This window comes from Loxodonta africana, chromosome 7 (assembly GCF_030014295.1).
Source record: "Loxodonta africana isolate mLoxAfr1 chromosome 7, mLoxAfr1.hap2, whole genome shotgun sequence".
Classification (NCBI taxonomy): Eukaryota; Metazoa; Chordata; class Mammalia; order Proboscidea; family Elephantidae; genus Loxodonta; species Loxodonta africana.
In genome coordinates, this window is record NC_087348.1 from 76243217 (window position 1) to 76268068 (window position 24852).

Below are 24852 nucleotides of genomic sequence, written 5' to 3' on the forward strand. Positions count from 1 at the left end.
AAATGCATTTTTGGAAAAAAATAATATAAAAAAGAAAATCATTGTATGTTGAATTTTCTGGCATTTTTGCCAATAACTGCATATATATATGTATATATACATATAAAAATTGCATATCAACATGTAAAGACAAATATATATTTATCACTACATATTAATACGCAATGCCACTTGAATGATATCTTTATTTATAATGACTTTCCCTATGTGTATTAAAGAAAATGGAGCCCTGAAATTGATAACTTCTTTAATGCAATTTTTTCATCACAGATCTTTTTTGACACCAGCTACATTGTCTCATGGATTCCCTAGTGGATGGGAACCACACTGCAGTGACAGAGTTCATTTTATTGGGCTTAACAGAAGATCCTACCCTTCGGGTCATCCTCTTCATGGTCATCCTATGCATCTATCTGGTGACCATATCTGGCAATCTCAGCACAATCATTCTGATCAGAATCTCTTCTCAGCTCCATCATCCTATGTATTTTTTCCTGAGCCACTTGGCTTTGGCTGACATAGGCTTTTCATCCTCTGTCACACCCAATATGCTTGTAAACTTCCTGGTGGAGACAAATACAATCTCCTACATTGGATGTGTGATCCAACTTGGATCAGCTGATTTCTTTGGAACAGTTGAGTGCTGTCTTCTGGCTGCCATGGCCTATGATCGCTTTGTAGCAATCTGCAACCCACTGCTTTATTCAACTAAAATGTCCACGCAAGTCTGTGATCAGTTATTTTCTGTGGCTTATGTAGGTGGTTTTCTCAATGCTTCCTCCATTATGATTTCATTCTTTTCTTTATTCTTCTGTGGACCAAATCAAGTCAATCATTTTTTCTGTGATTTTGCTCCCTTAGTTGAACTTTCCTGTTCTGATGTCAGTATCCCTGCAGTGGTCCCCTCATTTTCTGCTGGCTCCATCATTGTGGTCACAGTGTTTGTCATAGCCATCTCCTACATCTACATCCTTATCACCATCCTGAAGATGCGCTCCACTGAGGGCCGCCACAAGGCCTTCTCCACCTGCACCTCCCACCTCACTGCAGTCACTCTGTTCTATGGGACCGTTACATTCATTTATGTGATGCCCAAGTCCAGCTACTCTACTGACCAGAACAAGGTGGTGTCTGTGGTGTACATGGTGGTGATCCCCATGTTGAACCCCCACGTCTACAGTCTCAGGAATAATGAGATTAAGGCTGCTCTCAAGAGGCAGCTTTGTAGAAAAATATTTTCTTAACAAAACCTCTGATTTTGGAGGGGTTGATGCAGTAATATACCATTAAGGTAATATTAAATGAAGTTTGGTTCCTGTGAGCAAAATATGTCTGTACATAATTAGCCAGAATGAGCTTCATAGTATATGTGGGGGTGGATCTTCGGATAGTAATTTAGAGATAATAGTGAGTTAACTTTAATAAATTAAATTGATTTTAGAATTCAGAAACACAAATTGGTCCATATGAGGAAAATCTTAATCTGCTGAAGATCCTTTTCATATTTTATTCATATATTATATTTCAAAACCAATTCTAAGTCATAAGTCAAGGTTATCGTATGTCCAAACTTCAAGGTTGTGTTCATTTTCAACAGCAGATTATGCTGAGGTGAGCCTGATAATCCTAGTTTTGCCTTGACTGAGTACCTTCTAAGGGGAAATAACAAAGTGGAACCAGACAGTAAAACTGCTAAAGACATGGTGCACAGAGAAAGCATATCTGCTGGGGTTGGCCTCTATGGACTCTTTTTTTTTTTTTTTTGTGGAAATAATTGAGAATGTTTGTTGTTTTTATTTCTTTTTTATTTTTTTAACTTTTATTAAGCTTCAAGTGAACGTTTACAAATCCAATCAGTCTGTCACATATAAGTTTACATACATCTCACTCCCTACTCCCACTTGCTCTCCCCCTCTTGAGTCAGCCCTTTCAGTCTCTCCTTTCGTGACAATTTTGCCGGCTTCCCTCTCTCTCTATCCTCCCATCTCCCCTCCAGACAAGAGTTGCCAACACAATCTCAAGTGTCCACCTGATATAATTAGCTCACTCTTCATCAGCGTCTCTCTCCCACCCGCTGACCAGCCCCTTTCATGTCTGATGAGTTTCTTTGGGGATGGTTCCTGTCCTGTGCCAACAGAAGGTCTGGGGACCATGACCGCCGGGATTCCTCTAGTCCCAGTCAGACCATTAAGTTTGGTCTTTTTATGAGAATTTGGGGTCTGCATCCCACTGATCTCCTGCTCCCTCAGGGGTCCTCTGCTGTGCTCCCTGTCAGGGCAGTCATCTATTGTGGCTGGGCACCAAGTAGTTCTTCTGGACTCAGGGTGATGTAGGTCTCTGGTTCATGTGGCCCTTTCTGTCTCTTGGGCTCTTAGTTGTCGTGTGACCTTGGTGTTCTTCATTTTCCTTTGCTCCAGGTGGGTTGAGGCCAATTGATGCATCTTAGATGGCCGCTTGTTAGCATTTAAGACCCCAGACACCACATTTCAAAGTGGGATGCAGAATGATTTCATAATAGAATTATTTTGCCAATTGACTTAGAAGTCCCCGCAAACCATGTTCCCCAGACCCCCGCCCTTGCTCCGCTGACCTTTGAAGCATTCAGTTTATCCCGGAAACTTCTTTGCTTTTGGTCCAGTCCAATTGAGCTGACTTTCCATGTATTGAGTGTTGTCTTTCCTTTCACCTAAAGCAGTTCTTATCTACTGATTAATCAATAAAAAACCCTCTCCCACCCTCCCTCCCTCCCCGCCTCGTAACCACAAAAGTATGTGTTCTTCTCAGGTTTACTATTTCTCAAGATCTTATAATAGTGGTCTTATACAATATTTGTCCTTTTGCCTCTGACTCATTTCGCTCAGCATAATGCCTTCCAGGTTCCTCCATGTTATGAAATGTTTCACAGATTCGTCACTGTTCTTTATCGATGCGTACTATTCCATTGTGTGAATATACCACAATTTATTTACCCATTCATCCGTTGATGGACACCTTGGTTGCTTCCAGCTTTTTGCTACTGTAAACAGAGCTGCAATAAACATGGGTGTGCATATATCTGTTTGTGTGAAGGCTCTTGTATCTCTAGGGTATATTCCGAGGAGTGGGATTTCTGGGTTGTATGGTAGTTCTATTTCTAACTGTTTAAGATAACGCCAGATAGATTTCCAAAGTGGTTGTACCATTTTACATTCCCACCAGCAGTGTATAAGAGTTCCAATCTCTCCGCAGCCTCTCCAACATTTATTATTTTGTGTTTTTTGGATTAATGCCAGCCTTGCTGGTGTGAGATGGAATCTCATCGTAGTTTTAATTTGCATTTCTCTAATGGCTTATGATCGAGAGCATTTTCTCATGTATCTGTTGGCTGCCTGAATATCTTCTTTAGTGAAATGTGTGTTCATATCCTTTGCCCACTTTTTGATTGGGTTGTTTGTCTTTTGGGGGTTGAGTTTTGACAGAATCATGTAGATTTTAGAGATCAGGCGCTGGTCGGAGATGTCATAGCTGAAAATTCTTTCCCAGTCTGTAGGTGGTCTTTTTACTCTTTTGGTGAAGTCTTTAGATGAGCATAGGTGTTTGAGTTTTAGGAGCTCCCAGTTATCGGGTTTCTCTTCATCATTTTTGGTAATGTTTTGTATTCTGTTTATGCCTTGTATTAGGGCTCCTAGGGTTGTCCCAATTTTTTCTTCCATGATCTTTATCATTTTAGTCTTTATGTTTAGGTCTTTGATCCACTTGGAGTTAGTTTTTGTGCTTGGTGTGAGGTATGGGTCCTGTCTCATTTTTTTGCAAATGGATATCCAGTTATGCCAGCACCATTTGTTAAAAAGACTATCTTTTCCCCAATTAATTGACACTGGTCCTTTGTCAAATATCAGCTGCTCATACGAGGATGGATCTATGTCTGGGTTCTCAATTCTGTTCCATTGGTCTATGTGCCTGTTGTTGTACCAGTACCAGCCTGTTTTGACTACTCTGGCTGTATAATAGGTTCTGAAATCAGGTAGAGTGAGGCCTCCCACTTTCTTCTTCTTTTTCAGTAATGCTTTGCTTATCGGGGGCTTCTTTCCCTTCTATATGAAATTGGTGATTTGTTTCTCTATCCCCTTAAAATATGACATTGGAATTTGGATCGGAAGTGCGTTAAATGTATAGACGGCTTTTGGTAGAATAAACATTTTTACTATGTTAAGCCTTCCTATCCATGAGCAAGGTATGTTTTTCCACTCAGGTATGTCCTTTTGAATTTCTTGTAGTAGAGCTTTGTAGTTTTCTTTGTATAGGTCTTTTACATCCTTGGTAAGATTTATTCCTAAGTATCTTATCTTCTTGGGGGCTACTGTGAATGGTACTGATTTGGTTATTTCCTCTTCGGTGTTTTTTTTGTTGATATAGAGGAATCCAAGTGATTTTTGTATGTTTATTTTATAACCTGAGACTCTGCCAAACTCTTCTATTAGTTTCAGTAGTTTTCTGGAGGATTCCTTAGGGTTTTCTGTGTATATAATCAAGTCATCTGCAAATAGTGATAACTTTACTTCCTCCTTGCCAATCCGGATACCTTTTATTTCTTTGTCTAGCCTAATTGCCCTGGCTAGGACTTCCAGCACGATGTTGAATAAGAGCGGTGATAAAGGGCATCCTTGTCTGGTTCCCGTTCTCAAGGGAAATGCTTTCAGGTTCTCTCCACTTAGAGTGATATTGGCTGTTGGCTTTGCATAGATGCCTTTTATTATGTTGAGGAATTTTCCTTCCATTCCTATTTTGGTAAGAGTTTTTATCATAAATGGGTGTTGAACTTTGTCAAATGCCTTTTCTGCATCAATTGATAAGATCATGTGGTTTTTGTCTTTTGTTTTATTTACGTGATGGATTACATTAATGGTTTTTCTGATATTAAACCAGCCTTGCATAAAACCTGGTATAAATCCCACTTGATCATGGTGAATGATTTTTTTGATGTGTTGTTGGATTCTATTGGCTAGAATTTTGTTGAGGATTTTTGCATCTATGTTCATGAGGGATACCGGTCTATAATTTTCTTTTTTTGTAATGTCTTTACCTGGTTTTGGTATCAGGGAGATGGTGGCTTCATAGAATGAATTGGGTAGTATTCCGTCATTTTCTATGCTTTGGAATACCTTCAGAAGTAGTGGTGTTAACTCTTCTCTGAAAGTTTGGTAGAACTCTGCAGTGAAGCCTTCCGGGCCAGGGCTTTTTTTTGTTGGGAGTTTTTTGATTACCGTTTCAATCTCTTTTTTTGTTATGGGTCTATCTAGTTGTTCCACTTCTGAATGTGTTAGTTTAGGTAGGTAGTGTTTTTCCAGGAATTCATCCATTTCTTCTAGGTTTTCAAATTTGTTAGAGTACAATTTTTCATAATAATCTGAAATGATTCTTTTAATTTCATTTGGTTCTGTTGTGATGTGGTCCTTCTTGTTTCTTATTCGGGTTATTTGTTTCCTTTCCTGTATTTCTTTAGTCAGTCTAGCCAATGGTTTATCAATTTTGTTAATTTTTTCAAAGAACCAGCTTTTGGCTTTGTTAATTCTTTCAATTGTTTTTCTGTTCTCTAATTCATTTAGTTCAGCTCTAATTTTTATGATTTGTTTTCTTCTGGTGCCTGATGGATTCTTTTGTTGCTCAGTTTCTATTTGTTCAAGTTGTAGGGACAGTTCTCTGATTTTGGCTCTTTCTTCTTTTTGTATGTGTGCATTTATCGATATAAATTGGCCTCTGAGCACTGCTTTTGCTGTGTCCCAGAGGTTTTGATAGGAAGTATTTTCATTCTTGTTGCTTTCTATGAATTTCCTTATTCCCTCCTTGATGTCTTCTATAACCCAGTCTTTTTTCAGGAGGGTATTGTTCATTTTCCAAGTATTTGATTTCTTTTCCCTAGTTTTTCTGTTATTGATCTCTAGTTTTATTGTCTTGTGGTCTGAGAAGATGCTTTGTAATATTTCGATGTTTTGGACTCTGCAAAGGTTTGTTTTATGACCTAATATGTAGTCTATTCTAGAGAATGTTCCATGTGCGCTAGAAAAAAAAGTATATTTTGCAGCAGTTGGGTGGAGAGTTCTGTATAAGTCAATGAGGTCAAGTTGGTTGATTGTTGTAAGTAGGTCTTCCGTGTCTCTATTGAGCTTTTTACTGGATGTCCTGTCCTTCTCCGAAAGTGGTGTGTTGAAGTCTCCTACTATAATTGTGGAGGTATCTATCTCACTTTTCACTTCTGTTAAAATTTGATTTATGTATCTTGTAGCCCTGTCATTGGGTGCATAAATTTTTAATATGGTTATGTCTTCCTGTTCAATTGTCCCTTTTTCTCATTATATAGTGTCCTCCTTTATCCTTTGTGGTGGATTTAAGTCTAAAGTCTATTTTGTCAGAAATTAATATTACTACTCCTCTTCTTTTTTGCTTATTGTTTGCTTGATATATTTTTTTCCATCCTTTGAGTTTTAGTTTGTTTGTGTCTCTAAGTCTAGGGTGTGTCTCTTGTAGGCAGCATATAGATGGATCGTGTTTCTTTATCCAGTCTGTGACTCTCCGTCTCTTTATTGGTGCCTTTAGTCCATTTACATTCAGCGTAATTATAGATAAATAAGTTTTTAGTGCTGTCATTTTGATGCCTTTTTATGTGTGTTGTTGACAATTTCATTTTTCCACATACTTTTTTGTGCTGAGGCATTTTTCTTAGTAAATTGTGAGATCCTCATTTTCATAGTGTTTGACTTTATGTTAGTTGAATCGTTACGTTTTTCTTGGCTTTTATCTTGAGTTATAGAGTTGTTTTACCTTTTTGTGGTTACCTTATTATTTACCCCTATTTTTCTAAGTAAAAACCTAACTTGTATTGTTCTATATCGCCTTGTATCACTCTCCATATGGCAGTTCAATGCCTCCTGTATTTAGTCCCTCTTTTTGATTATTGTGATCTTTTACCTATTGACTTCCATGATTCCCTGTTATGTGTATTTTTTTTTAATTAATCTTAATTTGTTTGTTTTTGTGATTTCCTTATTTGAGTTGATATCAGGACGTTCTGTTTTGTGACATTGTGTTGTGCTGATATCTGATATTATTGGTTCTCTGACCAAACAATATCCTTTAGTATTTCTTGTAGCTTTGGTTTGGTTTTTGCAAATTCTCTAAACTTGTGTTTATCTGTAAATATCTTAATTTCGCCTTCATATTTGCGAGAGAGTTTTGCTGCATATATGATCCTTGGCTGGCAGTTTTTTTCCTTCAGTGTTCTGTATATGTTGTCCCATTCCCTTCTTGCCTGCATGGTTTCTGCTGAGTAGTCTGAACTTATTCTTATTGATTCTCCCTTGAAGGAAACCTTTCTTTTCTCCCTGGCTGCTTTTAAAATTTTCTGTTTATCTTTGGTTTTGGCAAGTTTGATGATAATATGTCTTGGTGTTTTTCTTTTTGGATCAATCTTAAATGGGGTTCGATGAGCATCTTGGATAGATATCCTTTCGTCTTTCATGATGTCAGGGAAGTTTTGTGTCAGGAGTTCTTCAACTATTTTCTCTGTGTTTTCTGTCCCCCCTCCCTGTTCTGGGACTCCAATCACCCGCAGGTTATCTTTCTTGATAGAGTCCCACATGATTCTTAGGGTTTCTTCATTTTTTTTAATTCTTTTTTCTGATTTTTTTTTTCAGCTATGTTGGTGTTGATTCCCTGGTCCTCCAGATGTCCCAGTCTGCATTCTAATTGCTCGAGTCTGCTCCTCTGACTTCCTATTGCGTTGTCTAATTCTGTAATTTTATTGTTAATCTTTTGGATTTCTGAATGCTGTCTCTCTACGGATTCTTGCAACTTATTAATTTTTCCACTATGTTCTTGAATAATCTTTTTGAGTTCTTCAATAGTTTTATCGGTGTGTTCCTTGGCTTTTTCTGCAGTTTGCCTTATTTCGTTTGTGATGTCTTGAAGCATTCTGTAAATTAGTTTTTTATATTCTGTATCTGCTAATTCCAGGATTGTATCTTCATTTGGGAAAGATTTTGATTCTTTTGTTTGGGGGGTTGGAGAAGCTGTCATGGTCTGCTTCTTTAAGTGGCTTGATATGGATTGTTGTCTCTGAGCCATCACTGGGAAACTAGTTTTTCCAGAAAATCCACTAAAAAAAAATGCAGTCAGATCCCTATCAGAGTTCTCCCTCTGGCTCAGGCTATTCGGATGTTAATGAAGCCGCCTGGGGAGGGTGGGGGAGGGAACAGAGAGATGGGAGAGTAGCACCTCAGAATATAGCCAGAGTTGCTAGTCTTGCTTGGGATGACTATTATATCTGCGATTCCCACGGGGCGCGTTGCCTATGTGTGCTGGCTGTGTGGAGATTGCCCCCAGGGGGTCTGGCCCGCTGGAGTCACGGTCAGATCCTCCGCTTCCAGCCCCACGCCCAGCGTCAAGGCTCCCCTGCTGGGACGGTGCACTCTCAACTCCATAATCAGTCACTGCCTCCCTGGGACTTCTCCTCCCTCCAGCCACGTTGCCGTGCCGCCTCCGCTAACCGGTTGGGCCCCCTCCCAGGGTTAGTTCAGGTGGGTGGAGCAGCTCCCCTGCTTCTGCCGTGACTGAGTGTCCCGGCTGGGACACTGTTCTCCCCGCTCCAATACCATTCGCTGCCTCCCGGGGACTTCTCCTACCAGCTGCATCCCACGCCGCCCGCCCGAACCAGCTGGGCCCCTTCCCGGGGTTAGTTCAGGGGAGTGGAGCAGCTCTCCATGTTTATGCCGTACCTGCATCCCGTCCAAATCCCGGCGGGACGGTTCCCCGGCTGGGACGCTGCTCTCCTGTTCCAAGACCGGTCACTGCCTCCCGGGGACTTCTCCTACCGGCTGCTTCCCACGCCGCCCGCAGAACTGGCTGGTCCCCCTCCCGGGGTTAGTTCAGGGGGGTGGAGCAGCTCTCTGTGCTTGTGCCGTACCTGACTGGTACGCTGGCTCCAGGCTCTGAAAACAATCGCTGCTTCCCCGTATTAGTTCGTTCTCCGTCTCTAAATCTTTGTTTGTTGTTCAGGGTTCGTAAATTGTTATGTATGTGGTCGATTCACTTGTTTTTCCGTGTCTTTGTTGTAAGAGGGATCCGAGGTAGCATCTGCCTAGTCCGCCATCTTGGCTCCGCCTCTCTATGGACTCTTAAAATTCCAGCCTGTGTTTCTTGGTTCTGACTCTGGCCTTAGATATAAGGGGTCCCCAGAGGGGATGAGGATGAGACCACCCCAACTAACCTGTGAATTAGTTAATCATATCAGAAGAGATGACTTCCTCCGAGGGAATAAACAGGGTTTCCAAACTCATCAGGGATTGAGGAGAACAAAAGCAAAAAAGGATTTCCAGGAGAATCTGGGAAACTGGTGACATTGAGTCTCTGAGGAAGAAACTCCTGGAGGAATTTATGATCAGGTCCACATCCTGCTCATAAAACTCCAGGGTACGGGACTGTTTCTCAGCTGAAATAGTGACTGCCCCTCTGGACAGACTAAATTCACCTCTATATGCTGATGAGTGCTACATTTACTTCTGTATCCTGTCCCCACTTAATGATTTAGACACAAATTGCATCTTTTTGTAAACAGAAATAAAGGGCATGTCTTATTGAGGGTTCTGTAGAGAAACAGAACCAGTAGAAAGAGAAAAAGAGAGAACAGACCTTTGAGTCTTCTGTTCCAGCATTGAAGGTTTTGGTCATTTTAAGCAACTCTCATGGTGAACACAGCTAAAGGGAGAGAGGGATTTTTCTAGAGGAATTTCTCACATGATTATGGGAGCTAAACGTGTTGCTGTCAATTGATGGGGACTCATGGTAATACATGTGTTATAGACTAGAACCGTTCCATATGGTTTTCTTGGCTGTAATCTTTATGGAAGCAGATTGCCAGGTCTTGGGTGGGTTAGAATTGTCATCTTCTAGGTTAGTAGACGAAAGCAAACATTTTACGCCACCAAGGGTTGGGAATATATGTAAATAACATTTTTATGGTCCAGTTGATTTCAACTGAACAGCCCCATAGAGTTTCAAAGGCTGTAATCTTCATGGAAATAGACTGCCACATTTTTCCCCTGCTTAGTGGCTGAGTTTGAACTGCCAACATTTTGGTTATTAGCTGAGTGCTTAACCACTGCACACCCAGAGAGAGATTGATTTTGAGAAATTGGCTCACAAGATTGGGCAGGCTTGGAAATCCAAAATCCATATGTCTACTTACAGTGTTGAAGCTGAATCCTTCTTCTTCAGGAAACCATAGTTTGCTTGTAAGGCCTTCAAGAGTTTGGATGAAGCACATCCACATTATGGAGGGTAATCTGCTTAGTTTAAGGTTAATTGATTTAACGTTAATCACATGTGAATATCTTTATAGCAACATCTAGACTAGTGTTTCTCCAAACAACTGGGCACCATAGCCTATTCATATTGAAATGAAATTAATCATCACAGGGCATTAATCATCTCATTCATTACAAATTTACACTGAGTGTTTCTAATATCTCCGGTACTGTGTAGGCTATTGAAATATAAGTGACAGACAAAGGTGTCTGCCTTCCTGGAATTAATGTTCTTACAGTGGAGACACACCACAAAACTAACAAGTATGTAATTTGGACTGTTAGAAGTTGGTGAGTGCTGTGGAGATGTGGAGAAAGAAAAAGCAAAGCAGAGTAAAGGAGACTGACATGTCAGTGTAGACCTCGCTGAGAAGGTAACATGTAAACAACGGATCAAAGGAGGTGAAGACACCTCATGCCAGCTGTGTCGCTTCCTCTGTACACACATACAGTTGACCTTTGAGGCTTCTGTTCCAGCAGTGTTAGGCTTGGTAATTTTAATCAATTCTCATGATGAACACAAACAAAATAAAGCTTGATGAAATGTTAAATACATCATAAAATCACATTAGAGCGTACAGGATAATAAGTGAGAACCCAGATAAACCATGATTACCCAGAGAGGTGAGCTTTGCACTCAAAAATGCTTTTTCAGTGAGGAGATTTGAGAAGCAGAAGAAAAAGCTAAGAACTGGGGCTGTGAATTTAGTGTTTTTTTGTAGTGACAATGGCAGAAGTCAAAGCCTAGGGTATGTCCAGGTGAGAAGCCTAATTCATACACCTCATATACACCGAGATGGTAGGGAGAAACACGAAGTAAACAAGCCTTTGCACAGATTTGCATCCCTGGAAATCTAGGGAAAGTCAAACCTGGAACTTGGGTTAAGGTGGGCTAAGGCAATGTGACTCTAATAAATACATGAACATCTTATCTGAAGAAAGGCCTTAATTCCAAGCCTTTTTTTCCTGCCAATAATTATGGCCAACAAAGAGTGAAAACTTATGCCCAGCACAAAAGAAATCAAGAGACTAAAGACGGGAACCAGAAGGAACAACAGATCACAGAAACACAATCACTGAGACTAAGACAAAGGAATTAACAGATTGAGACTATAATACTGCTAAGCTTAAAGAAAGAATAGAAACTTAGAAACAAATACAATCAACCAAACAATACATTAGCAAACCAAATCAAAAAACATGATCAAGTGAGATTTATCCCAGGAATGCAAGGTGGTTCAACATTAGAAATTCAATCAATGTAATACAGCAAACTATTGGAACAACAGAAAGGACCACTTGTTCACTCAAATAGTATAGAAAAGGCATTTGACAAAATTCAACACCCTTTCATGATAAAAACACCAAACAAGATAGGAATATAAGGGAAATGAGTTTCTTTGTGGAGTCTTTTCCTTACTTCTGCATAAGAGAAAGAGGAAGAAATCAGCTTGGGAGTTTTTTTTCCCAGGCCCTAAGGAGTTGTTACAGTTTCCCTTATTACAGTTACTCAGGGAAAAGCCAGGCCCTGCCAGTAGAAAATATCAGTTATGCAAATAGATGGAGCCACCTGAGGGGGGATTGGTCAGTTTAGTCCAGTGAGGGGGTTAGTCAGTTATTATGCAAAGAGAGTGTGTAAAATCTGCCCAAAGATTAAGCCACTTGCCTATATAAGCACCTACCATAGAGAGGTTGAGGGGGTATCTCACTACCATCAAGAAGAGCCTGCGTTTCTGTGCTGAGAACCTCCCAGACCCAGGAGACAGAGCTGTAACACTGAAGACCAGCAGGAGATGGCATGGCGGGCTTCCTGGCCATGGACTGAAGTGGCTACAGTGTACTTGCTGACTCATGGAAAAAGAGAACTGAGGGCGTTTACATATGAGGCTTCCTCTGTAGTGGGGTGCCTCCAGGCACCTGCTGGTGGAGCTAATAAGCTCCAGCCCAGGCCTTAGCAGGGGCAAAGGCCAGGCCCAGGTTGGGACAGAGGCCAGGGCAGCAGGGGCAGAGGTAGAAGACAGGCTCAAGCCCTGAGAGTGAGGGCCTGCTATCAGCGGCCAAACAGAAGCTGTCCTGACTGAATAACTATATCCTGAGTTATTCCTGTCACTTCTCTGTATGTGGACTTTCAACCTTAAAACTAAGCTACTGGCACAACTGAAATGGATGACTTCCGGCCTAAATTTTAACTCCATTCTGAGTTAAAGTGAAATCTTCACTTCTACTGTTCTAAAGAGAAAATTCAGCCTTTTTTGTCAACATTTAACTGTGTGTAACACAAAGGGAGCAAGAGTCAGGATTTCTGGCTCCGATGAGGAAATGTTTATTGGAGTTTATTAAGAATGATTATTCAGTTTGGTCTTAAAAGAGTGTCTATCTCAAGCATGTCCATGGAGATTAGGACATAGGATTAGAAAATTGATAATGTTTAGATGAAGCCTATAACTGTCTCACGACTCTGTAACCAAGATGAGGTAAATGTGAACCAAGTATTAATCAAACTACATTTTCACTCACTGGAATCTTGCACTCCATTTCTGCTAACTCTTTGTAAACCCGAAACTAAGTAAAGTCATAAGCCTGTTAGCTTAAGAAGAGGGAAGAGGCAGATGTAGCACTGTAGTTAAAATGACTGCCAACAGATTGCCTTGTTCAACAAATCTCAGGACGTAACAGTCTCAGAACGTAGCAAATAGACTTACTGATGTTAAGAAGAATGTCTTGGTCAAACATGTTAGAGAGGTTAGAAATTAATGTTAGGAAAGCTTGTAGTTTAAGAAAACCCTTGTAATTTTTTGCCATGAAACACCCCACCACCCTCATCTGCAGTCCTTTCTTTGCTCCATCTGATAAAACCTCACTGTTCTCCCTGCAGTTTAGAACACACTGTAGCATCTTGCCTGGGTGCTTGTGTGTTTGCCCGTTTTGTGAAATGTTTTATCCTTCAGTAAAGCTCTTTGTTTTTATTTCTCAAAAAAGAAAAAAAAAAAAACCAGAAAATGAAACCCATTGCCATCGAGTCGATTCCAACTAGCAGAGTGTAAATCTGGTGTTTTACCAAGACACTTCCAAGTTAACCCATGTTACTTCCTTAATAAACCATGTAACTGTGAGTGTGGCCTGTGAGTTCTGTGTGGCCATTGCAACAAATTATCAAACCCAGCAGGGAAGTAGAGAGTGCAGTGGGGAGGACAGCTGGTGTCAGAATTAGGAAAAAGTTTGAAGAGTGGAAGTGTGTCTGACCTCAACCTCATATGAATCGGCTTTGTGCTGATGCTGATTCTCATCCCCTCTGAAGTTAAACAAGGTCCAACATCATTGCTACTTCATTGCAGAAGGTGAAAGACTTGTACATAAAACACTGGAAGACATTACTAAAAGACATTTCGAAAAAGACCTAAATAAATGAAAGGACAGTCCGTGTTCATGGATTAGAAGGCTTAACATAGCTAACATGTCAATACTACCCAAAGCAATCTACAAATTCAATGCAATCCCCATCAAAATTCCAACAGCCCTTTTCTTGCAGAAATGAAAAACCAATTCTCAAATTTATATGGAAGGAGAAGGAACCCCAAATAGCTAAAGCAATCCTGAAAAAGAACAAAGTTGGAGGACTCAGGCTTCCTGATTTCAAAACTTATTATAAAGCCACAGTAATTACAACAGCCTGGGACTGCTATAATAATAGACATATAGGCCAATGGAACAGCACTGTGAGTCCAGAAACAAAATCATACATCTATGACCAAATTTTTGACAAAGGTGCTAAGTCTATTTAGTGGGGAAGAAGTCTTTTTAGTAAATTGTGCTAGAAAAATTGGATTTTCATGTGCAGAAAAATGAATCACAATCCAGGCCTCATACTACACACACAGAAAAAAAAAAAACTAAAATAGATGAAAAACCAAAATACGAAGCCAGAAAATTCTTACATGAAAATATAGGGACACAGCTACACGATGTAATTCTTAATGATGGATTATCAGATATGCCAGCAAAAGGATCACTGAAGAGGACATTCAAATGGCTTAAAAACACACGAAAAGATGCTCAACATACATTAGTCATTGTTGTTAGGTGCTGTCTAGTTGCTTATTAGTATTTGTATAGGATGGGGTGATGGGCCATTATTTCTCTAATGAGCCACTTCCCACTTCCCCCAAGGGAGCATCATGAGGACTTTATAAATTGAGGATTAATAAGAGAATTATATTGAGTCTTTGGGTTGAAGGCACTTGCTTCTACTGTTATCCCTGTAGTCACATAAGCCACAAACCAGCAGTCATCCCTTGGAGGCATGTAGTATGAAACACTGTCTTATTTGTAAATCATTTGTTTACTTCATAGTTCTCAACCAATACAACTTTTAAGATATTTTTTATAAATTTTGCTAGAAAATTACATACCTGTCTTCAGTAATTTTATTATTAAAAATTCAACTTTGTATGGTGTCCCACCTCATATTCCCCAAAGTATTGAATGGAGTTTCTTCCACTAACAAGCAAATACTTATAAATTGAACAGGCTGAATGAGTGAAGATAAAACTACCTTTTATATATGAACTTTAGTATCCCTTAAGATGAAATATCAAAGTAAATGAAAAACAAATATTTAGTTATGAGAATTATACCCCAATAATTGTCAAATGGAAGTGCACCAACACCTACCTAGAAACAAAAATAAATAGGCCACTTGGGAATTGACAGAACCCTTAAGACTAGTTCTGCACGTGTGATTTGAACTGTTCAATTTCTGCGGGAGAATGTGATCATGATCTTTGGTGCTTTGAACTCACATTTGAATCTTCAGAGATTTATCGTCAAAGGCAAACAATAATGGAAAGATAGCAGGGTTGCTATAAATACAATGACTTTGGATTTATTACTGAAAGATGAACGAGTTATTTCAAGACGTAAGATTTTCGCATCTGTGAGTGAAACTAACATACTGATTCATAATTTACCACTAAGAACACTTTGCTGTCTAAGATTGTGTGCGCAATCACAAGCCATAGTTGGGAAACCAGGCAGATGTAATCAAGCAGTCAGCTAGCAAGTAACCTTGAATTCACTTAAGTTTCCAGTCAGTTTAGTGTGAGAAAATGAGCTTAATTCCAATTACCAGGACTCCTTAAGTCCAGTCGCTCATATAATCTTTAACACTGTCTACACACAACATTCAGCCACAATGCTAATGAATTCATTAGTTTCTAGATTCTTTGACAGTTTATTATTTTAAACATCTTTGCAGAAAGATTTACTTTATGGTTCTGAGTGCTCTAGGATCACAGTCAACAAGACACAATAGACAAAGCCCAGGATAAAAAGCAGGAAAATTTGCAGATGAGGTCAACCTGGCCACTAGCTGGGTGATCCCAGCTAAACTTCTTAACTCGTGAGGCTATCCTTTATTCAGGCTGTACATTATGCCAGAAATGATATTATTTCATTCTACAATACTCCAATTAGAAAACATTGTTACAGTAGAAAATGATTTGATTTGTTTGGATAATTGTACTTTAATTACATCCTGAATATCAGTCATATAGTGTTTTGTATGGTGATTACATTGGTATTTCACATTCCTTCATAAAACAATAATATTTTAACTACAGATATTTAGTAAATTTACAAAAGGTATCTAAGCCCGCCCATCACCGTTGAGTCGATTTCTATTCGCTAATATGAAATTACCCTGTTGTATTACTACCAAGAGCACTTGTATTTCACCCACTAGTACAAGTTGCTTAAACTCCTTATTCTCAGTTTTCTCATGTGAAAAATAAGGATAATAAAAGTAGGTAACCTCATGAAATTGCTGTAATTGTGATGATTTGAATTTATGTAAAATGTTAAGCATATTTCTTGGTACAAAATAAGCTCTGATTGAATGTTGGTTCTTATTCTGTTGGGGGAAAACCCTACTTCAGTCAGTCTTCAGGGAGGGAGATAAGAGTTTCTAAAATTAGGATTAGCAAGGGAATTAGGATAAGATTTCTGTCCTCAGATTGCCAACACCTGTTTACCACTAGTATCCTCCCTATGCTGTCAGTTCCTCCTCAGGAGGCAACCCTTTGAGGCACTGGCAGTGAGTGAAAGACTATTTCTTATCTGGAATTCCTCCAAGCCTCTTTTTATACTTTAGCTATCTATACAATTTTCAAGGTGTGTATTTTCCAACTGTGGTACAATAATGAATATAAACCAAAACAAAAAAAAATTTATAAAATATACATGCCTTAAAAATTCCTGCTATTTAAAATTCAACTTTACATAAAGTTCCACCTCATGTTCCCCAAAGTACTTAATGACTTGTCTTATAAATATCAGTAAATAATGTTTATCAGTGAACTATACGGAATGGTAAAGAAAAATTACCTTTTTATATCTGAAGTTTAACACTGAGGATCCCTGAATCAGAAATATCAAAATAAACTTGGAACCAATATTTAGGTAGAAAACCAAAACCAAACCAGTTGCTGTGGAGTCAATCCTGCCTCAAACCAACCCTGGGACAATTTATGTTATACTCCTCAATAATTATTAAATGAAAGAGATGGAACTATGCACGAACATCTATGGAGAAACAAAAGAATAAACGGAACACTTGAGAATTTGCTGAATCCCGTGCGGACCGCAGCTGCTCAGTGTGCGCTCCAGGACGGGGTAATGCTCCCCGGGGCTTCTGAACCCACATTTGAATCTCTGGAAACTTCAGAGAGCCCCAAAGGCAAACAATAATAAACGATACTCTGTATAACTACAGTGACTTAAAAACTGGTACTAAAGATCAGTGAGTTCTTATTCCAAAAAGTAAGAATTATTTTTTGTGTGTGAATGAATCTGAAGTATTTTCATTTACGATCTGAGAACACAGCACTTTATAAGGCTGTCCGTGCTCACAAGCCAAGGGTGGGAAAGAGGGCACACGTAATCAAGCAATCAACCAGCTAGTAAGAATCTTTGGCTGAATGACTCTGTTTCCACAATCAGTTTCATGTGAGTAAAAAGGGACAATCCAAGTTACCAGGATTCCATATGGCCAGAAATTTATACGATCATTCAACACCATCTAAACAAGATATTTAGCCAGTTAAAAAAATGAAAACAGAAGAACCACTGCCATGGAGTGGATTCCGAGATGCACTGGGTATTTATTCTTAGTAAATAGCTGGGCAGAAAAACTTACTTTGTTTATGGGTCTGAATGCTCGTGACAGCCGACAAAGGTCAGAATGCTAAGCTGGAAAATTTGGAGATGGGCGCCAACATAGCCACTAAGGCGGTGATGCTTTCCAAACCCTTAAAATTTTTAGGTTACACTTTATTCAGCTGTACACAGGCATGTGCGGCTTAAAACACTGCACAGCATATAGTCCATGGTCCCGTAAAGTTTTTTTTTTTTTTTAATGGAAAGCAGCTCTCCTTTTGTTTATTTCTCCCTAATGATTTTAATGGAGCTCTGGTGGCTTAGTGGTTAAGAGCTGGCTGCTAACCAAAACATCAGTAGTTCAAATCCACTAGTTGCTCCTTGGAAACACTATAGGGCAGTTCCACTCTGCCCTATAGGTCACCATGAGTTGGAATTCACTTGCCTGCAATGACTTTTTTTTTTTTTTTTAGATCATTTTAAAGACCCCAAACCCAGACTCTTCCAGCACTGGACAACAAGTGGGATACAGGCAGGTGAGTCAGAGGACTCGATTCTGGGCATGGGCTCTTGGGTTTTGTCAAGCTGTGGCTGAGGCTGGGGCTGCGGGAGCTCTGGCTGCTCTGCATTTCAGGCTGGCAGACCATGGGGTTGGGCTGGGGGTGCTCGGCCGTCTCCCCCTGACTCCACTACAGCAGCAGCGGTGGCAATAGCACAACAAGGAGGACTGGAAGCTGGCTCCCAAAAGGTTTTTAACATGGTGTTAGCAAAGCGTCCAAATAACCGAACGTCCTATTTCACAGAATGTATCACGGACCAATGCATTTCTGTATTGTGAAAAACAATATAATTGTATTCTACAATGCTCCAATTAGAAAACATTATTAGAGTAGGAAATGATTTTATTTGCTTGAATAAAAACATTTTATTAATGTCCTGATTATCAATCACACAGTGTTTTGCATAGTAATTAGACTGATATTTCAAACTAGAGGTAGTCCGCAAGTTATGAGTTACTGGAAAAACCACACTTAGGACCATCTGCTTTTGTTTTTTTTTTTTTTTTTTTTTGTGCCTTACCATTAGTGATATGTAGGACATACAATGATGCAGTGCATAATTAGCTGATGTTATCATTTTCAAATGTTCCCTCAAAGATATTCAATCACATGATTTACTGTTGAAAGCACTACTGTATAGAAAACTAAAAAAAAAAAAAAAAAAAAAAATGAAGTATTTGACTTGCATTGGAACCAATTAACACCGAATTTCTCAGAATGGAAGCAAGTCAAAGTCGGGAGGCTACAATAATATATTAATTACAAATATTTAAAAATTGAATACATTTACAAAACGTGACTCCATTCACCCCTGATTTGGCACTATTTTCAAAAGCAATTGCTTTTCTATTCTTTTTAGATGATTTTTTTAAACCAATAAGCCAAAAATCAAACCCATTGCTGTCGAGTCAGTTCTGACTCATAGCCACCCTATAGGACAGGGTAGAACTCCCCATACTGTTACTGGGAAACAGCTGGTGGATTAGAACTGCCAACCTTTTGGTTAGCAGCCTAGCTCTTAACCACTGCACCACCAGGGCTCCATAGAGACCCACAGATATTGTAAAATATATAACTAACTAGTGTCTCTCATACAATTAGCTGTCAAAAAGCTTAAAGGATAATCTAATATCCACCTATCGGCAAGTGCATTGGACACTGAGGTAAGTGTCATTTAACTTCATTTATAGCATAGTTACTAAAGAAATGTCAGACTTCCTGGCAATCACATTTTGACTCCGCACTTCTACGTAATCATGTACAAATTATGTAATACTTTCACTCGGTTTCTTCATCTACAAAATAATGACAGCACTTACTACAATTTAATAGAAAAGAAAATGGAACTATGTATTGTGGTGCAGTGGTTAATGGCTACAGCTGCTAACCAAAAGGTTAGCAGATCAAATCCACCACCCGCTCCTTCGAAACCCTATGGGGCAGTTCTCCTCTGTCCTACATGGTCACTATGAGTCAGCCTCGACTCAACAGCAACGGGGTTGTTTTGGTACTGGATATGCATATATAATTTCTTAGCCCTATTCTTATCATTTACGAAGCTTGTAATAAATGATAGCTTTTTCTCACGTTTTCATTATAAAACCTGTATTTTGCTTGGTATTGTACTCACCATTCCTTTTTGTTATTCTAATCAGTTTCTATTTTTTTATTCTTTAGCTTTAAAACCAACTTAAAAGCATTTTTGGAAAAATATAATATAAAAAGGAAAATCATCATATGTTGAATTTTCTGGTGTATTTCCAATAAAAATAAATATATATACATATAATTGAATAACATGTAAAGACAAATATATATTTATCATTAAAAAAGTATTAATTAATACACAATGACACTTGAATGACATCTTTATTTATGACTTTCCATATGTGTATTAATGAAAATGGAGCCATGAAATTTATACTTTCTTAAATGCAATTTTTTCATCACAGATCTTTTTTGACACCAGCTGCATTGTCTCATGGATTCCCTGGTGGATGGGAACCACACTGCAGTGACAGAATTCATTTCATTGGGCTTAACAGAAGATCCTACCCTTCGGGTCGCCCTCTTCATGGTCATCTTATGCATCTATCTGGTGACCATATCTGGCAATCTCAGCACAATCATCCTTATCAGAATCTCTTCTCAGCTCCATCGTCCTATGTATTTTTCCCTGAGCCACTTGGCTTTGACTGACATAGGCTTTTCATCCTCTGTCACACCCAATATGCTTGTAAACTTCCTGGTGGAGAAAAATACAATCTCCTATATTGGATGTGGGATCCAACTTGGATCAGCTGCTTTCTTTGGACCACTTGAGTGTTTTCTTCTGGCTGCCATGGCCTATGATCGCTTTGTAGCAATCTGCAGCCCACTGCTTTATTCAACTAAAATGTCCACACAAGTCTGTGATCAGTTATTCTCTGTGGCTTACCTAGGTAGTTTTCTCAATGCTTCCTCATTTATGATTTCCTTCTTTTCTTTATTCTTCTGTGGAGCAAATCAGGTCAATCATTTTTTCTGCGACTTTGCTCCTTTAGTTGAACTTTCCTGTTCTGATGTCAGTATCCATGCAGTGGTCCCCTCATTTTCTGCTGGCTCCATCACTGTGGTCACAGTGATTGTCATAGCTGTCTCCTACGTCTACATCCTCATCACCATTCTGAAGATGCGCTCCACTGAGGGTCGCTACAAGGCCTTCTCCACCTGTACATCCCACGTCACTGCAGTCACTCTGTTCTATGGGACCACTACATTCATTTATGTGATGCCCAAGTCCAGCTACTCTACTGACCGGAACAGGGTGGTATCTGTGTTCTACACAGTGGTGATCCCCATGTTGAACCCCCTCATCTACAGTCTCAAAAATAATGAGATTAAGGCCTCTCTCAAGAGGCAGCTTGGTAGAAAAATATTTTCTTAACAAAACCTCTGATTTTGTAGGGTTTGATGCAATAATATACCATGAATGTAATATTAAAAGAAATTTAGTTCCTGTGGGCAAGATATATCTGCATAGAATTAGCCAGTGTGGGGCTTACAGTATATGTGGGTGTGGATCTTCAGATAGTAAATCAGAGACACTAATGAGTTAACTTTAATAAATAAAATTAAATTTAGAATTAAGAAACACAAATTGGATCACACGAAAAAAATCTTAATCTGCTGAAAATGCTTTCTATGTTTCATTCATATACTATGTTTTAAAGAAATTCTATGTCATAAGTTACAGTTAATGTACCTCCAAACCTTTAAGGCTATCTTCATTTTCAACATCAGATTACGCTGATATGAGCCTGATAATCCTAGTTTTGCCGTGACTGAGTACCTTCTGAGGGGAAATAACAAAGTGGAATTAGTCAGTACAATCGCTAAAGACATGGTGTTTGGAGAACTTTTATCTGCTGGGGTTGGTCTTTGTGGACTCTTTAAAATTGCAGGCTGTGCTTCTGGATTCGGACTCTGGCCTTAGATATAAGGGGTCCCCTTAGTCTAAGAGAATGAGACCACCCTGACTAACCTGTGAATTGCTCAATCAGATCAGAAGAGGTGACTTCCTCTGAGGGAATTAATAAAGTCCCCAAACTCATCAGGGACAGAGTGGAGTAAAAGCAAAAAAGGATTTCCAGGAGAATCCAGCAAGCTGGATGACGTTGAGTCTGTGAGGAAGAACATCTTGGAGGAATTTATCATCAGGTCCGCATCCTGCTCATAAAACTCCAGGCGACTAGACTGTTCTTCAGCAGAAATAGTGACTGCCCCTCTGGACAGGCTAAATTCACCTCTATATGCTGATGACTGCCACATTTATTTCTGTTTCCTGTCCCCACGTAAGGATTCAGGCAGAAATTGCATCTTCCTACAAACAGAAACACATGGCATATCTTATTCAGGTTTCTCTAGTGAAACTGAACTGGTAGAAAGAGAAAAAGAGAGAACAGACTTTTGAGCCTTCTGTTCCAGCAACTGCAGGTTTGGTCATTTTAAGCAACTCTCATGGTGAGCGCAGCTAAAAGGAGAGAGGGATTTATCTAGAGGAATTGGCTCACGTGATTATGGGAGCTAACCCTTTTGCTGTCAATGCCTTGACACTCATGGTGACGCCGTGTGTTATACACTAGAACTGTTCCTTATGGTTTTCTTTGGTGTAAACATTATGGAAGCCATTTGCCAGGTCGTTCTTCCACAGCACTGTTGGGTGGGTTAGAATTGTCAACGTTTAGGTTAGTAGCCAAAAGCAAACTGTTTGCACCACCCAGACCATATATATATTCTGGATTATATGTAAATAACCTCGTTGTGGTCGAGTTAATTTCAACTAGACTGCCCCATAGAGTTTCCAATGCTGTCATTTTTATGTAATGGACTGCCACATCTTTTCCTGCTGCGTTGCCGGTGAGTTCAAACTGCCAACCATTTGGTAAGTACCTGAGTGCTTAACCACTGTGCCACAAAAGAGAGAGAGAGAGATTTTGAGAAACTGGCTTGTAGGATTAGGCAGGATAGGAAGTCCACAATCCATACATCAGTTAAAAGGCTGGAAATTCCAGCAATGTCTGTTTACAGTGTTGAAGCTGAATCTTTCTTCAGGAAACCACAGTCTGCTCATAAGGCCTTCAACAGATTGGATGAAGCACTTCCACATTATGGAGGGTAACCTGCTTAGTTTAAGGTCAATTGATTAAATGTTAATCACATGTAAATATCTTTATAGCAACATCTAGACTAGTGTTTGTCCAAACAACTGGGCACCATAGCCTATTCATGTTGACATAAAATTAATCATTGCAGAGCATTACTCATTTCATTCACTCAAAAATTATACTCATTGCAACTATTATCTCTGGTACAGTGTAGGCTATTGGAAATATAAGTGATAAACAAAGGTGTCTGCCATCCTGATATTAATCATCTAGCAGAGGAGACAGACAACAAAACTAACACGTATGCGATATAGACTATTAGAAGATAGTGAGTTCAAAAGAGAAAGAAAAAGCAAAGCAGAGTGAAGGAGACTGACATATCAGTGTAGACCTTGCTGAGAAGGTAACATCTGAACAAAGGATCGAAGTAGGCGAAGATATTTCATGCTAGCTGCTGCCTGTGTACACACATACAATTGACCTTTGAGGCTTCTGTTCCAGCAGTGGGAGGCTTGGTAATTTTAATCAACTCTCATGATGAACACAACTCAATACGTTTGATGAAATATTAAATACTTCATAAAATCACACTAGAGCTTACAAGATAACAAGTGAGAACCCAAATACACTAATTACCCAGAGAAGTGAGCTCAGAACTCAGAAATGCTTTTATAATGAGGGGATTTGACAAATAGAAGAAAAAGCCAAGAACTGGGGCTGTGGATTTAGTGTTCTTTTGAAGTGAGAGAGGCAGAAGTCAAAGCCTAGGGCATGTCCAGGTGAGAAGTCTAATTCATACACCTCATATAGACCATGATGATCGGGAGAAACATGAAGGAAACAAGCCTTTGTACAGATTTGCATCCCTCTGGAAATCTAGGGAAAGTCAAGCCTGTAGCTAGGGTTAAGGTGGTCTAAGACAAGGTGACTTGAATAAATACATGAACATCCTTTCTGGAGAAAGGTCTTCATTCCAAGCATTTTTTTTTTTCCTGGCAATAATTACGACCATCAAAGAGTGAAAAATAATGTCCAACAGAAAAGGAAACAAGAGACTAAACATGGGAACCAGTAGGAACAGGAGACTACAGAAACAGTATCATTAAGATTAAGATAGGAAATTAACAGACACTATTAATATTTTTTTATAATACTGCTAAGAGAAATAACCTTAAAGATAAATAAAATCATTTCAACAAAATACTAGCAAACCAGATCAAAAAACATATAGAAGGATTATACATCATAATCAAGTGAGATTTATCCCAGGAATGCAAGGACGGTTCAATACTAGAAAATCAACCAATGTAATACAGCAAACTCATAGAACAAAAGAAAGGACCACTCGTTCATCTCAATTAATACAGAAAAGGCATTTGACAAAATTCAACACCGTTTCGTGATAAAAGCTCCAAACAAGATAGAACTATAAGGGAAATGAGTTTCTTTGTGTAGCCTTATGCCTTGCTTCTGCATAAAAGAAACAGAGGAAGAAATCAGCTTGGGAGATTTTTTTCCTGGGCCCTAAGGAGTTCTTAAAGTTTCCCTTCTCATAGTTTCCCAGGGAAGAAACCAGTCACACAAATAGATATATGTGAACCCATGTTCACTGCAGCACTCTTCACAATATCAAAAAGATGGGAAGAACCTAGATGCCCATCAACAGAAGAATGGATGAACACACTGTAGTACAATGGAGTATTATGCAATGCTAAAGAACAACAATGAATCTGTGAAGTATCTCATAACTTGGATACATCTGGAGGACATTATGCTGACTGAAATAAGTCAGTCACAAAAGGACAAATATTGTATGAGTCCACTACTGTAAAAACTCATGAAAACGTTTACATACAAAAAGAAACAATATTTGATGGTTACAAGGGAGGGGAGGAGTGGAGATGGAAAAACACCTAATAGACAATAGATAAGCAGTATCTCTGGTAAAGGGTAAGACAATACACAATGCTGGGGAAGCCAGCACAACCTGTACAAGGCAAAGCCATGGTAGCTCCATAGACACATCTAATCTCCCTAAGGGACTGAATTGCTGGGCTGAGGGCTGTGGGAACCATGGCCTCAGGGAACATCTAGCTCACTTAGCATAATAGAGTTTATAAAGAATATGTTCTACTTTCTACTTTGGTGAGTAGCATC

The 24852-nt window shown here is 39.2% G+C and overlaps 2 protein-coding genes across 2 annotated transcripts; both read left to right on the plus strand.

Annotated features, from left to right (window-relative positions):
- The first annotated feature begins 299 nt into the window (after positions 1–299).
- LOC100676489 (olfactory receptor 5P76-like) lies at positions 300–1244 on the plus strand. Its single transcript, XM_003423634.3, has one exon. The coding sequence runs from the start codon at positions 300–302 to the stop codon at positions 1242–1244; it is 945 nt and encodes a 314-aa protein (XP_003423682.2).
- Positions 1245–20030: 18786 nt separating this feature from the next.
- On the plus strand, positions 20031–20975 carry LOC135231958 (olfactory receptor 5P76-like). Its single transcript, XM_064289193.1, has one exon. The coding sequence runs from the start codon at positions 20031–20033 to the stop codon at positions 20973–20975; it is 945 nt and encodes a 314-aa protein (XP_064145263.1).
- The last annotated feature ends 3877 nt before the right edge of the window (positions 20976–24852 follow it).

Coding starts and splice junctions, on each gene's coding strand:
- LOC100676489 (XM_003423634.3), top strand. CDS start 300: ATGGATTCCCTAGTGGATGGGAACCACACTGCAGTGACAGAGTTCATT.
- LOC135231958 (XM_064289193.1), top strand. CDS start 20,031: ATGGATTCCCTGGTGGATGGGAACCACACTGCAGTGACAGAATTCATT.